At 41.7% G+C, this 12,820-nt stretch overlaps 1 protein-coding gene across 1 annotated transcript in view; it reads left to right on the top strand.

The window, feature by feature from the left end:
- ARL6IP5 (ADP ribosylation factor like GTPase 6 interacting protein 5) overlaps nt 1–10,115 on the top strand; it is a 10,754-nt gene extending 639 nt beyond the window's left edge. Inside the window, exons 2-3 of the mRNA XM_026074821.1 lie at nt 7,747–7,964; nt 8,329–10,115. Of these exons, the coding sequence (XP_025930606.1) occupies nt 7,747–7,964; nt 8,329–8,501 (391 nt within the window). The 3' untranslated portion in view covers nt 8,502–10,115. The remainder of the gene's footprint in view (nt 1–7,746; nt 7,965–8,328) is intronic.
- Nucleotides 10,116–12,820: the final 2,705 nt, after the last annotated feature.

The raw sequence follows: 12,820 nt of genomic DNA, 5'->3' as shown, positions 1-12,820 counted from the left end.
TGAGGCTGCTCAAACTGCTTGGCACAAATGTGAGGGCTCCAGGTAGCGAGCGTTGTTTTTTGTTTTGGGTTTTTTTTGTTTGCTTTTGTTTTTTTTGCAGGGGCACAGTATGCCTGGCAGAAGGCAGTGATGGGTTTAAGTGCTGGATGTRGCTGCTCTCTGAAAAAACTAAATTGCATCCTCTGCAGTGACCTAATGCTTCCTGCTTAAATCTGTCAACTGCAGCTGAACAAGCTGAGACAAACTTTGCTTTGAATTAATAATAATAATTCTGTCCCCTTTACAAAAAGGCAAAACTATAACATGGAACAGAATAAACTTCTCTTACTCCTGACCTAACTCATCCTGAAGAGTCTTAAATATAAAATGCATTAGGGTACCCATTTGTTTCATTTGGGGCAGGGCAATATGCTGGTAGTTTGTTCTCATCAGGTCCAGTTTTCCTAAAGAGAATTGGGAAATAACCTTCTAACCATCTTTTGAATTAAGGCCTACGTGACTCTCTTTCAAGTGTTGCTCTAAGAGCTTTTTGACCCAACATCTGAAGCAAGAGCTGCAGCAGAGGATGATTAAGCTTTTAATGTGGAAGCAGGAATAAATTTCCTTTGCTCCCCTCAATGGGCAAATGCTTAAATTGGAAGATTGCCCAGCCGCTAGGCCAAAGTGGCTTTGGCAGCAGTGTATCTTATCTTGTATGTTGCAAAGGCTTAAAATTCTTCTTCTAAAGCTGTTTTTTGTTAAACGAGTTGCATCTAGTTAGGGCTTTTAAAGCTATTGACCCAGACTCTCAGTTAAAATGCTTCRGGTTGCAGTGAGTTTTGAGCTATGTTTTGCGAAAGGAGGGGCCCCAAAATACTGCGTTTTCTTCCTATTTTTGGTGGGGCTATGGTGTAGTCAACTCACTAGACTATCAGACTGGTAAAAAGAGACTTCCATGCTCTTGCCATTCTTGCACTGCTATGGTCTAAACTTCTGTGTTCATCTGCCCTTGTTTAGCAGTGAGATATTGTAGCCATTTCTAAACAACTAGGCAAATCAAAGTGGTTCTGGAAAGCAAGGGGGAAAGCCCATCCCCCCCAAGAGAGCTGGGAAAAAAATCAAACAGTTTTGCTATCCCTGGCTGGAAAACTGAAATGGCAACAACTTTTACTCAGTCTCCTAAATTCCTTTCCCTTTCTGTGCTCTCATCTCTCTTGTTCATATCAAGTATGATRCCTCACAAGTGTGGAAGGAAGCCACAGGAGGTAGAGATTAGTATCAGAACAACTAGTTCTTAATATTGAGTGGTAACCTACTGAGTTAAAAATTCCGGAGAAGGAACTGTTGGAGTTGGATCTTAATCTTAGATTTTTTTTTTTTTTTTTTTTTTGCCCCTCTTAGATACCTTGACAAATCTGATTCTTCTAATGCTGAAGTAAAAGGGGAAGGGGGAAGAACCCTGAAGGGTACAGAGTAACACTTCAGTAGAGGAAAAACTATCCACTTCTATTAAACAGTTTTCACTTGGCCACATTGTGTCTTTGGGAGAAAGGTGGAAAAAGGCAAAGAAAGTTCTCCTGATAAATTTATATCGATGACTAAGTTGTAATTGTGCGTTTCATTCTGTACTGCGCAAGAATCCCTGAGTGATAAATGATGAATCATGGCTTTTTAGGAACTCCAGACCTTTACGCAGGCCTGGGGGCAGGATTATGCAAACAGCTAATGCAGTGGTYGTTCTGTGATCAAAACTAAACTTAGCTCATAACCAACTCTACCTGCTCTTAAACCATCTAATTAGAAAGACAGGTGTGTAATGCAGAGATAATGTTTTCAGCATGGTAATAGCGTGGTAGCTGTGGCAGTGGTGGGCTAACATAGAAACTGTAGCCTACAGCTTTCTTGATGCTGGAAGTACAGCACTTATGCCATGGTTTCAATTTACTGCCTCTTGTACAACAAAGTTGACATCTCCAACCTTTCACCCTCTCTCTACGAGGTATGGAATAACCTTATGGTGAGTGTAGTGGAATTTTAATGATCTCTACTGCATGGTTCCCTTGTCTTTCCTCCTCCAGTTGCTTTCTCTGATAGCTACTGTTACATGTAAATGATGTTCAGTGCTTTCCCATCATGTATCTTGCTTTCAACCTGCAGAAGTAAGCAGGGAATAATAAATCTGTGAATGAGAAACTAAAACTACTGAGTGAGTGCTACTCTACTAAAACAGGCTGGTGACAGCAGCCTGGTCTCTTTCCTTCCTAAAAAAATTCCTTTAAGAATGAGTTAGGACTAGTGTGCTCATTTTTCCTGCAACTGTTGCGGTAAACCACTGAAGGAAAAAAAAACATATATATATATAACTAAATGAAACTGTTCCCCTTCTCCCAGATGTAGGGGCACTGATGATGACTGCCCATTCTTGCCAGGAGCCAGGGCCCTGTCACTGTGAGTGCTTTACAGATATTTATTAAAAACAGTGCCTCCCGCAACAGCTTGCAACTCGTTCCCCCAAACTTGAAACTATCAGTCTATTTAATAAGTGTCATTTGTCTTTGCTCTCACCTACTCTCACAGGGCTTCTCTGTCTTGCTGCTCAAACTAACTACTTAAATTCATGGGTTTTTATGCTATTGTTGTCAGGTAGTTGCTAAAGATTAGTTTTTAAATCTGATAGTATCTGAAAAGTGTAATGGATTCCAGAGTGCCTCACTTAAGAGAGTCTTCATTCTCGTGTGAATTAATATCCCTCAGCAGCCTAAAGTCCCATGTCTCTTCTCCTTTGTCCCCTCTGCTCTAAACATCTGCTGGCCTTCTGTACCACCCCTAGCAATCAACAAGTGGTTGTTTTCCCAGACCACCACCTTAGCTGACTGACTTGCTTTTAGTAATTCCCTTGCCACATCAAAGACTCCAGAACAGTAAAATGCTTAGTTCTTCTAATGCCTAATGAAAGAGTACGAATGAGTGAGCAATGAACATTGCTCCAAAACATATGTTGCATGCTACATAAATTCATAAAGGGCTGGCAATTTTGCAGAAAGGAATCTGGCTCCTGTTCTCAAAGCAATGTAAATGAGAGGCAGTAAGTAAAGAAGCATTGCTAAATCTTTAGATGCTGAGAGCTATCACCTGGCTGTGACCAGACTTGTTACTGAGAGGACAACATGCCATTCATATTTTTACATGCTACCATTATTTACAACTATATAACCTCACTGAAGTTAACGTAGGAGGAGAGGGGAGACAGAACTTGATCTATACTGTAATGTCATTGAATTAATATATGAGGAAGGAAGCATTTAACTGCTGTCATCTGCCCACCACTTGGAACATGGTGGAATACAAGTTCTCTTAAAAGGGAATTTTCATGCTTATTTGATGTAATGACCTAACTGAGCTGCTCTAAGTAAAAGGATGTTGTTCTCAATGATTGCAAGTTTCTTATTCAGAGTTTTTGTTCAGACTTGCCTGGTCACGTGGAAGGGAAACAGGTGTGACAGCAACTGCTAAATAATCACACTGAGCTGATCTTCTAAAACAGAAAAGATTTAAGGATGGAGGTAACTTGCTCGTGCTTTTTATATGGACTATCCTCTTTCTGGGCTCATGCTGCTGGAGGCTTCTTGTCTTGCACAAAAGATGAGTCTTACCTAATTGTTTTCCCCTATGCTATAGCCATATCTTCTTCAAGTAAACTGATCATCTCTTCTGCTATATCCGCACACTTATGCGCAGACATACAAAATAACCCGTCAAGAACAGGCAGTGTGGTAAGTCACTAAAAGTTTAGCTTTCTGGACTTTCCTCTAACCTATTCTGTGAAACATGTAGGGCAGAGTTTGGAAATGTGAATGCAGTAAAAAAGCAGTATCTCATCTTAATCTATTTTTGCTGGTCAGAGGTGTCTGCTTAGCTACCAGTACTTCTTCCCACGCAGCTACACTCCAAGCTGCTGGTATCTGTGCTGTTCTTGGATGCTACTCCAACAAATACTAAGTGTTGCATAGTCTTACCCAGCACAGGACAATGCCTGTGACCCTGCTGCCCTTCATCAGCCTGAAGCCAGGCAAAATGCTTTCATATTCATTTTGTTTTTTCTCTTTACTTTGTATGGAAGCCAGTGCTGAGGCAAGCGCAGTCTCTGAAGGGCAGCAGGGGCACAACTGCAAGTAGCTGCTGTAGCCCTGAGACACTGCTGGAACTAACTGTAGATGATGGTTCTTCCTAGTCAGTTTGTCCCAGCTGTTCTGGCGGTTGCAGCATCCTACCATGGTTGTTTCTGCTTATCCCAGAGAGCAATGCAGCAGAGCATCCAGTTAGGGTGCCATTCGTTCTGGGCTCTTTGCACCTCTAAATGGTGTTTAGTCCTGCTATACTGATTTCTTTTGGGGTAGTGAGAACAGTTGTGTTTTTTCCCCAACTTCCCGMGGGTTTTTTCCTCCAAGTCATCTGAGTAGCGTAAACTCAAGCTACCATAACACTGCCATGCTTCTAGGTCTGTGTGTTACATGTTTAAATATTTGAGAGGTCCAATAAATCCTTCCTAAAGGGAATCACATTTAGAAAGTACCTTGTAACATAATTAATGGCTGGTCACTTACCTTGTCTCTGCAGCTTTGAAAGACTTCCAGCTTTCTTGTCCGAGCATGAATTTGGCTGATCACGATTTTATCTGGATATAAATAAGGTCAATATCAATGTTAGTGATTCTGTTATAAGGTGACTTCTAGGACTCTTACACTGATCCTTGTACAGTGCTGCTTTTCCCAGACACTGGTGTTCTGAAATAATTTGCCTGTTTTTTCTTTCTAGTGCTTAGCTATTGCGCTACTGAAAGGGGTTTGCCAACTGATCTGAGTAAAAATGGATAATGGAGGTTTGCCTTCCTGACAAATCTCACTGGCAGAGAAGAAGTTTCTATGCAGTAATATTTGGTAAAATCTTGGGTAGCACTGTGAATTACACCGCATCTGCGGGCAATTCAAGCAGTAAAGGGGAGTTTGGCATATGAAACACTATCCATTACTGTATTCAACAGTACTGAAGTCTGTGGACACATGGCTAATAACTTGAATACCAGTTTTCAGTGGCAACTGCTATCTCCATCTGTGTTCATGTGGCTCTGAATAACCTCATTTGATACTTATGTTCACTGTTTCTTTGTATGCGTTGGAATGCAGCCCACTTCAGAAAACATGTAGTCCAATTAACTTTACCCAGGAAAGTGGGATCTTTTGAATTTGTGGGGGGTGGGTGGGTAGGAGGGGGTATGTTGTAGTTTCCCCCACCTCCTTTATGTCCCTTACAGCCAGCCAGTTATGCAGAACCTGTGTAGGAAAGAAATGTAGAACAGAGAAGTCTTCAGTCCTTTGCTTCTAAATATGGGAAGGTTGCTCTTCTCCATCAGTTTCTGAAGCTGTAACCATATTGGAGGGATGGGTGGGGAAGATAAAACGTCGAGAGGAAAATGTGGCAGAGTGGAGCTTTGCCCTACCCTTCATTCCCTCCAGGATTATCTTGTCAGTAAATTTGGGGAATGAGAAACGTGGTTATTACAAGCTGTCTAACTGAGGTTTGGCCACTTCTATTCAAAACTAGCTGGGAGCTGGAGATGACTTCTGCCTCAAGAATCTTGTACATGTGGTAGTATTTATATAAATTGGACGCCAGTGTAGTCCAGTCATGGGTCACCTCCTCCTGCTGCAGGAGGGCGCACATGAAACTGACTGCTTTCCAGAGCAATGCTGTTCACTTTTTCCAGCCTGGAAATTTAAGATTGACAGTTCAGAGCTAAATATAACCCGGCTGGCTGCAGGGAGTGACTCAGATGCAACAAGCAGGTCTGCCCTATCACCATTTCCCCAAAGCCATGCTGGTGCTCCAACATGAGTAGCAGAAGCAGGTGGGGAACCAGCTTGAATTTTAATCTATTTCTATCCAGTTGTCCTGTGTTCTCTTGGCACAACTGACTTAAAGAATCAAGAGGCAGTCTCTGCTTTGAAATAATTCTTAGGGCTCTTCCTTCTCTAGGAGAGCACTCTCTGGCACTGCAGGTACAGTGTCAGCTTACCAGCCCAGCAACAGATTTCATCTGCTTCTGCAGGATGTCAAGTGGAGACCACAAACCGTAGCATCCTCTTCAGCAGTGGTGCAGAGTAATGACTCATTGTATCTATTAACTTTGGAAAAGTAAGACCAACTCCAAAGCCTAGAAGAGTAAATCTTGATGACATTTGTCTTTATCTGAGCAGCATTGTACTACCATGATGGTTGCAGCACCTCAGAGCATTCAGCACCAATGTAATTAGATCAGTGCACATACAAGCAAGTAAATCACAGTGCTCACAAAATCACACAGCTTATTAATGTATAACTGAAATATAATGGAGCCTGGATTTTGTGCAAAGTATATGAACAAGCTAAACAAAGTCACAGCTGAAAACTGAGGACAAAACAACCTCTAAGATACTTGGGAAAGTGGTTTGAGCAGGTGATGTTCTCGCCCTGGTCCAAAAAAAGGACACATGCTGTTTATAGTCCAAAGCTGTTTCCACCCGATGTCTAGGTTTACTTGGTAACTCTGATAACAATAATAGAATACAAACCTCAGCAGCGGCCCTCTTGCCAAGTCTGGCTTTTCTCATGCTTCCTGCGAGATCTTTATCCTGTACTACCGTTCCTCCTGACTCTTGAGCCTGCTTGTTTGGGCCTGGGCTTGCATCTGTTGTGCTGATGGTGGTAAGCTCCTTCTGCAGGTTCATAGAAACTTATATTCTTTCAGGTATAAAACAAGAAGAGGGATTTTTCAGAACAGTAAAGTGGAAGTTAAATAAGGGGTGTAAGAGTCCAGGTTCTAACCTTTGTTCTCATTCAGTATCTTCTGGAATCATAACTGTTGGGAAATCCTTCCCTCCCCCCCACCCACACAACCCTTCKTCAGTTTACTCTGAAGTTACCCCAGAATCTAATGTTGACTTGGTGAGGGAATGAGTATAACAACTTTTATGAGTGTCACAGTGTTCTCAAAGACCTGATGTAGGTTTGCTGTAACCAGTCCTTTCTTGAGCAGAGAAGATAATCAGCCTTGGTAGTGGGGTAGAGAATGACTTTCATTCTCTTCTTGCTGTAGTGAATTGCTGTTAAGTTACTTCCAGGAACTCATTCTGACGTGAATGCTAGGCATCAAACTCCAGAGGTATTGAAGATTTAAAAGCATTTGAAATAATAACTTCCTGTACTCAACTCCCCCTTTCCTTTTTCTTTTCGAGACTCTAGACAAGATAATGTGAAGGGCTATTCAGCGTGAAGGTCTGGGCTGAGCCTGGTTTTGGTCATGTGTAGGGAAAAGATCCTTCCCTTGTGCAATTGATTGCTGGCTCCACCTGCCGTTGGGATTTGCCGACTCTGGGTCTGAAGTCAAGTGAGTGCATTGCACAGACAGGAGTTCTGGTGGTAAGGGTTTCTAGGAATGAGGTGCTACAGGAACTCATTATCCTGAACTATGCTTACAGAGAGAATGTACAAACCAAGATCGTTTAAATGTGCTAATTCACTGCAAAGCATTACTTGTTCAGTTGCACTTGTTGCTTTTTTAGCCTTTGTGTAAAAATCGGAGGTTAATAAAGGTTTTGATGCCAACAATGACTGACTTTTCAATGCCTCATCTCGCTAGTAACTAAGTTATCCAGCAAGCTGGGTGTTTGATATGTGGATACAAATAATGAAGGCTCTGAAACGCACTTTTTTTGTCGCTTCTCTCTCCAGATTTCTGAGTCCCCTGAACATGCTTATTGGCGGTACTGTGGTGGTGCTGGTGTTCATGGGGTTTGTGTGGGTGTCGCACAACAAGGATATACTCCGCAAGCTGAAGAAGCAGTACCCAACTACATTTGTGGTGGCCATTATGCTGTCTAGCTACTTCTTGATTTCCTACCTGGGAGACGTCATGGTGTTCATGTTTGGGATCACACTTCCTCTGCTCTGTAAGTATTTTTAGCTTCTCTGGGGGGCTGGGGACTAGGAGACTTGGGCATTCCCAAGTAAGTCTGCAGAGTCTAAATTGGCTCTTGGCTTTACTATCTCATTATCTAAAATATCCCAGAACAAAACTTGGGGGGGGGGGGGGGGGGGGAGAGCACAAAACAGCACAAACTATCTTTACTGTTATTACTGTTTCAGAGATGCGTAAAGAATATTAAATGGGTACTTACAGTTATTTAAGCAGCCATTTGAACTTCAGCTTCTTCAAATGATGTCATGGCTTTTGAATTTGTCTTAAGATGGAGGCTGTAAGAATTATGCATTCATTGGGCATTAACAATTAATCAGTGCGTTTCTGTTATCCAGTGATGTTTGTCCATGCTTCTCTGAGGCTCCGGAACATAAAGAACAAACTGGAGAACAAAATGGAAGGAATAGGTTTGAAGAAGACCCCTATGGGCATCATACTGGATGCTCTAGAACAGCAGGAGGAGAGTATCAACAAACTGGCTGACTACATATCTAAAGTGAAGGAATAAACAATTGTAACGTGGCATTTTTACCTGTTGCAGGAGTGTAGTTGCTATTTACTATTGTTCAAGCTTGCTTTCAGTTGGTGTACAAAGCAGGAAATGCACATGTGGCACAGATTAATACTTGCAGGATACAGGTATTCCAAGGTTTTCAGGACTCCTCTAAGAATACAAGGAGAGTAACTTTTCTATTGTAAATGTTCTGGTGTTTACACAAATACATACTAACTTAAACCTATTTGCTTGTCTCTTCTTGCTGGGGGGGAGGGGGCAAGAGATGGAAACCCTATGGAATGCTGTCTTTCCAACTGTCTTTGTAGCAGACTTGTCTGTTAATAAGAGTAGCACCCCTTTCGTCTCAGTGCTCCACAACGGCAATTCAGCCAGTTTATTATACCACRCAGCACCTTTAAGCTGGCGAACTTCAAGGGGAGCTGGAATGTATCAAAAGTAGGCATCTCTTGCACCCCTAAAACCCCTAATTAAAGTGGACTGTAGTGAGATCATGTTGTTAGCTCAAGYGGCAGACAGTAAAACTGCAGCTCTTTTCTTGCAATGAGTATGGGTTCTTGTTCTCRCCTCACATTCCTCCTTTAGCAGTCTGAAACAGTCTAAATAGATTTAAGCATGAAGAATATATATGATACCATGCATCTATCGGTTCCAGTAAAATGCACCTTTTTCTCTGAAATCTTGATTCTGTTGAGATCTGTAGAAACAGCTCTTCATGGGGGAGCCAGAACTTCCTCTCGTAACACCTAAACTACAGCTAAACACAGGAAGAAAGAGTATTTGCAGATAAACTAGACTAGCCAGGATTCTACCCTATTGATGTTTTTACACATTGCTACTTTAGGACTTACCTTGTTCTGCTTTAGTCTTGTAAGGTTGTTTTGTAGATGAAGGTGTATGTGTGTGGTGACCTTGTGCGTGGGTCTCTCTCTCTCTCTCTCTCTTTTTTTTTTTCTTATTAACCAGAATGCAAAGATACAAGCTAAATCATTCATCTCAATGACTCTTTTTCTGGCACTCTTCAAAGGAATAAACTGGATTTCAGGTTTACAAGTAAAAGCAATAAATGTCAAGATACAGTTTTGGAACCCATTCCAAATTCATTAAGATATCTATCTGCCTGCAAGAACTCTTGAAAGTGGTGTAGGGGACTTTTTTTCTTTTTATATATATTTTAATTGCCAGTTTTGATGGAATTCTGTCTTGATAAATAGGTACCAAAAATAAGGGGGGGAAATTTTCCAGGTGACACTCCATTTCAAATATTCTTGCATTTCTCTTTTCTAACAAAGGAACTAGTTTAATGATAAAGCAAATATCCTTAAATTTGAAGCTTTTATGTAACTTACCCATGTCGTTTTCATAGTGAATTATGTAGAAATCTGAAAATGTCATTCCATTTAAGTGTTATAAAGTGATCAGTATTTATTGAAAATGTCTGTGTATATTCCAGCTAAAGTTCAGTGGCCTGTTCCTCACTTGTAGCGCATGGTCTTTGTTTTATGAAAACTGTTACCACACTTAAAGAAGTTAGTAGCCTATAACTCAATCATACTGTTGAATTTTAAAAAATGCACAGTTATGAAGAAAAATAAACTCTAATGGTGATTACTGAGTGCATTTATTTCAGGGTGTGAAAAGAAGCCATACCCTGAAGCTTGCGTGTTCAGCTCCCACTGTTGGTAAAGTGCCTGTTGTGTTGTTAGATGTATAATCATACTGCAGATAGTGGCACAAGCTTATGCTTGCAGTGAATGCCTGGTTTTGAGTGCTCCAAGCCTGGAATAATTTCGGTGAAGTGAGAGGCTTCTGTGCTGCAGGAATGTTACTGCCAAACTTCAGCATCCATACAAAGGCTTCTCCCCAGAAGCAGAGTATTTAAGCACTTGTTTATGCTGCATCAGTCATATAACAATACCTTAATTAAAATAAAATCCCAGTTAACTATCTAAGAGGTATTTCTCCCCCCTTCTAGGATTACTGGGAGCTGTGCCTTGAATGCAGCTAGGAAGTCAGCTTTATGCTGCAGTCAGGCTACGGGTACGGTCTCTCCATCAGGCTGCCTCCCTCCTTCTACAATTGTTAAGCTCCTGCTCAACAAGAGAACATGTGTTGAACTGGGGCTCGACAGGGCCTGCTCTAAATACCCTGGCGCTACTTGCCAGTGCTGAAGGCGCAGAACATGTGCTGCTGCTCAACTGCTTCTGGGTGGAGCAATGATTCGTACTTGACTGCTTGATTGGGCAATTCTAAAGCATTGTTTTATTTTCATCTCTACTTCCTTGTCCCACCTGATTCTTTGCTACTTCTTAGCTATGCAAGCGGGGCAGGGAAGCCAGGATGGAGAGCGTGTGCTCTAACAGTGCCCTGGGGTAGCTGCTTTTTGCATTTCCTTCACTTGTTGCAAGGCTCCACAAGAAGCTGTTTAAAAGCACCAGGTTACTTCTCCTTCTTGAAGGAAACACTGTCCTGTTTCCTGCTTCCTATCCTTTACAAAAGAGGTCTGTAAGAAGCAGAGGTGCAGTGAAAGTGGTACTTCCTTCTTCATATTTCTGCTATCCCGAAGCAGCTTTCCCCTCCCCCTTATCTGATATTGTCATGTCTTAAAAACTGCTTGCTGAGTCTTAGGCCATCCATCAACCAGGTTTCCCATGTCTGCAGCATTAAAGCTGCAGACAGAAGTAGAGCAGAGAGGGAGCTTTTAAAAGTTTGGAGGCGAATGCTATAGTGAGGGATTTGAAAGAGACCAAGTAACAGACCCAGAAAGGACAAGGATAAAAGCTTGAGCTAAAGATAGATAGCAGAGAGTCTTGGATTCAAAGAGGTCCTGAACATTACTGATAAAACGGGAATGAAGGCAACACAGTGATACCAAAAATGCTGGTGGGGGGAAGAGGAGTGTACAATACACATTACACCTAAACAAGACTGGGATTTAACTGCTAGAGGAAGGTAGCTAAGAGGGGGAGAAGGAAAAGGAACAGCAAGGAGACACCCACCTGCAGGCAATCCTGCAGTGAGCTGCAGAGCTGAGCATGTTAAGAGCATGTATCAGCTACACGAAGGCAGGGGATATGCACATTAGCTAAAGGAAAGGTTTTGCTGGGAGGAGGAAGAACACAGAAGAAAGATGACAATCTTACGGGAATATGCCCTATAGCTTTAAATTACTAAAAAAAAAAAAAAAAAAAAAATCCCTTGCAGATGTATTCCACAGAAGTCTGGCATTTCTATAATTGCTTTAGAAGGGAGGCTTGCAGCAAGAATTTTTAATGCAATTAAAAAAGAGGAAAAAATTTTTCACAATATTAAGCAAAAACAAAATTAGATGGAAGCAAGACAGATGTAGTAAGATGGTTAACCCCCTCATCTCCAGCCCATCTCTCACCATTGCTAGGGGCAAGACATGCTATTTGCACCCCCACTGGAAGGAATAATCAGTTTATCAAGCTCGTGACAAGAAGGAGGATAAGGCTCATCCTCCAGCCAGTTAAGGAGCAATGTCGACAGTGATCTGAAATAGCATTTAGATGCATTCTAAGGTGGCTGTAATGTGGAGCTGGAGAAAGGATTAAGGGTTACATCAAAGACAGAGATGCACCATGGGGGATGAAGATTACAGCTCTCAAAACAGATCATGGCATCTTCTTTTATACGCTGACCAAGTACAATACCAGCTAGAGTATGATGTTCTGTAATACATGTAGCTGTGTTCAGTATCCCATGCCTTGAATTTTTCTTCTTGGCACTAGAGACAGTAGTCGTTCTGTTCTGTAAACCTGTTAGCCATGGAAGTGCTGCACACATCTTATGGAGAGAGCTTTTATTTCATTTCTGTTTCCTCAGCCTAAAAAATAAAGCTGTTTACATGGAAACCAAATGCATTTCTCATGGACAGGAGAATAAAGCAAGGAGCATGTTGTGGAAAGAAAGATAAGATAAAGCACAACATGTTCCTGGAGAATGTGACAGTAGAAGGACAACACGGAAGCAAAGTTGTTTACTGACAAACCATACAGACTTAAGGTTATTGATGCCTCTGAGAAAATAACTCCCGCAGCAAACTGGAGCCTCAGATCCATTTGGCAGACAGATGGCACCATGATTGTTTGATAGCTGGTGGAAACTCTTAACATTGACTTCTCCCGTTCCAGCCTTTTTCATCGCACTTACAAAAGTGCATATTGCAAGCTTTGTTCCCAAAGAGTCATATATACCACCTGGCTTCTGAAGAAGACATCTGGTGAAACAATTGTAAGCAAAACTTGCACAGTTTTTATTCCAAGTTGTTTTCTTCAGGTCCGTCTGGTCGC

Source organism: Apteryx rowi, unplaced genomic scaffold (assembly GCF_003343035.1).
Source record: "Apteryx rowi isolate R43461 unplaced genomic scaffold, aptRow1 scaffold_4, whole genome shotgun sequence".
NCBI lineage: Eukaryota > Metazoa > Chordata > Aves > Apterygiformes > Apterygidae > Apteryx > Apteryx rowi.
This window is presented reverse-complemented; position numbering and strand designations above follow the sequence as displayed.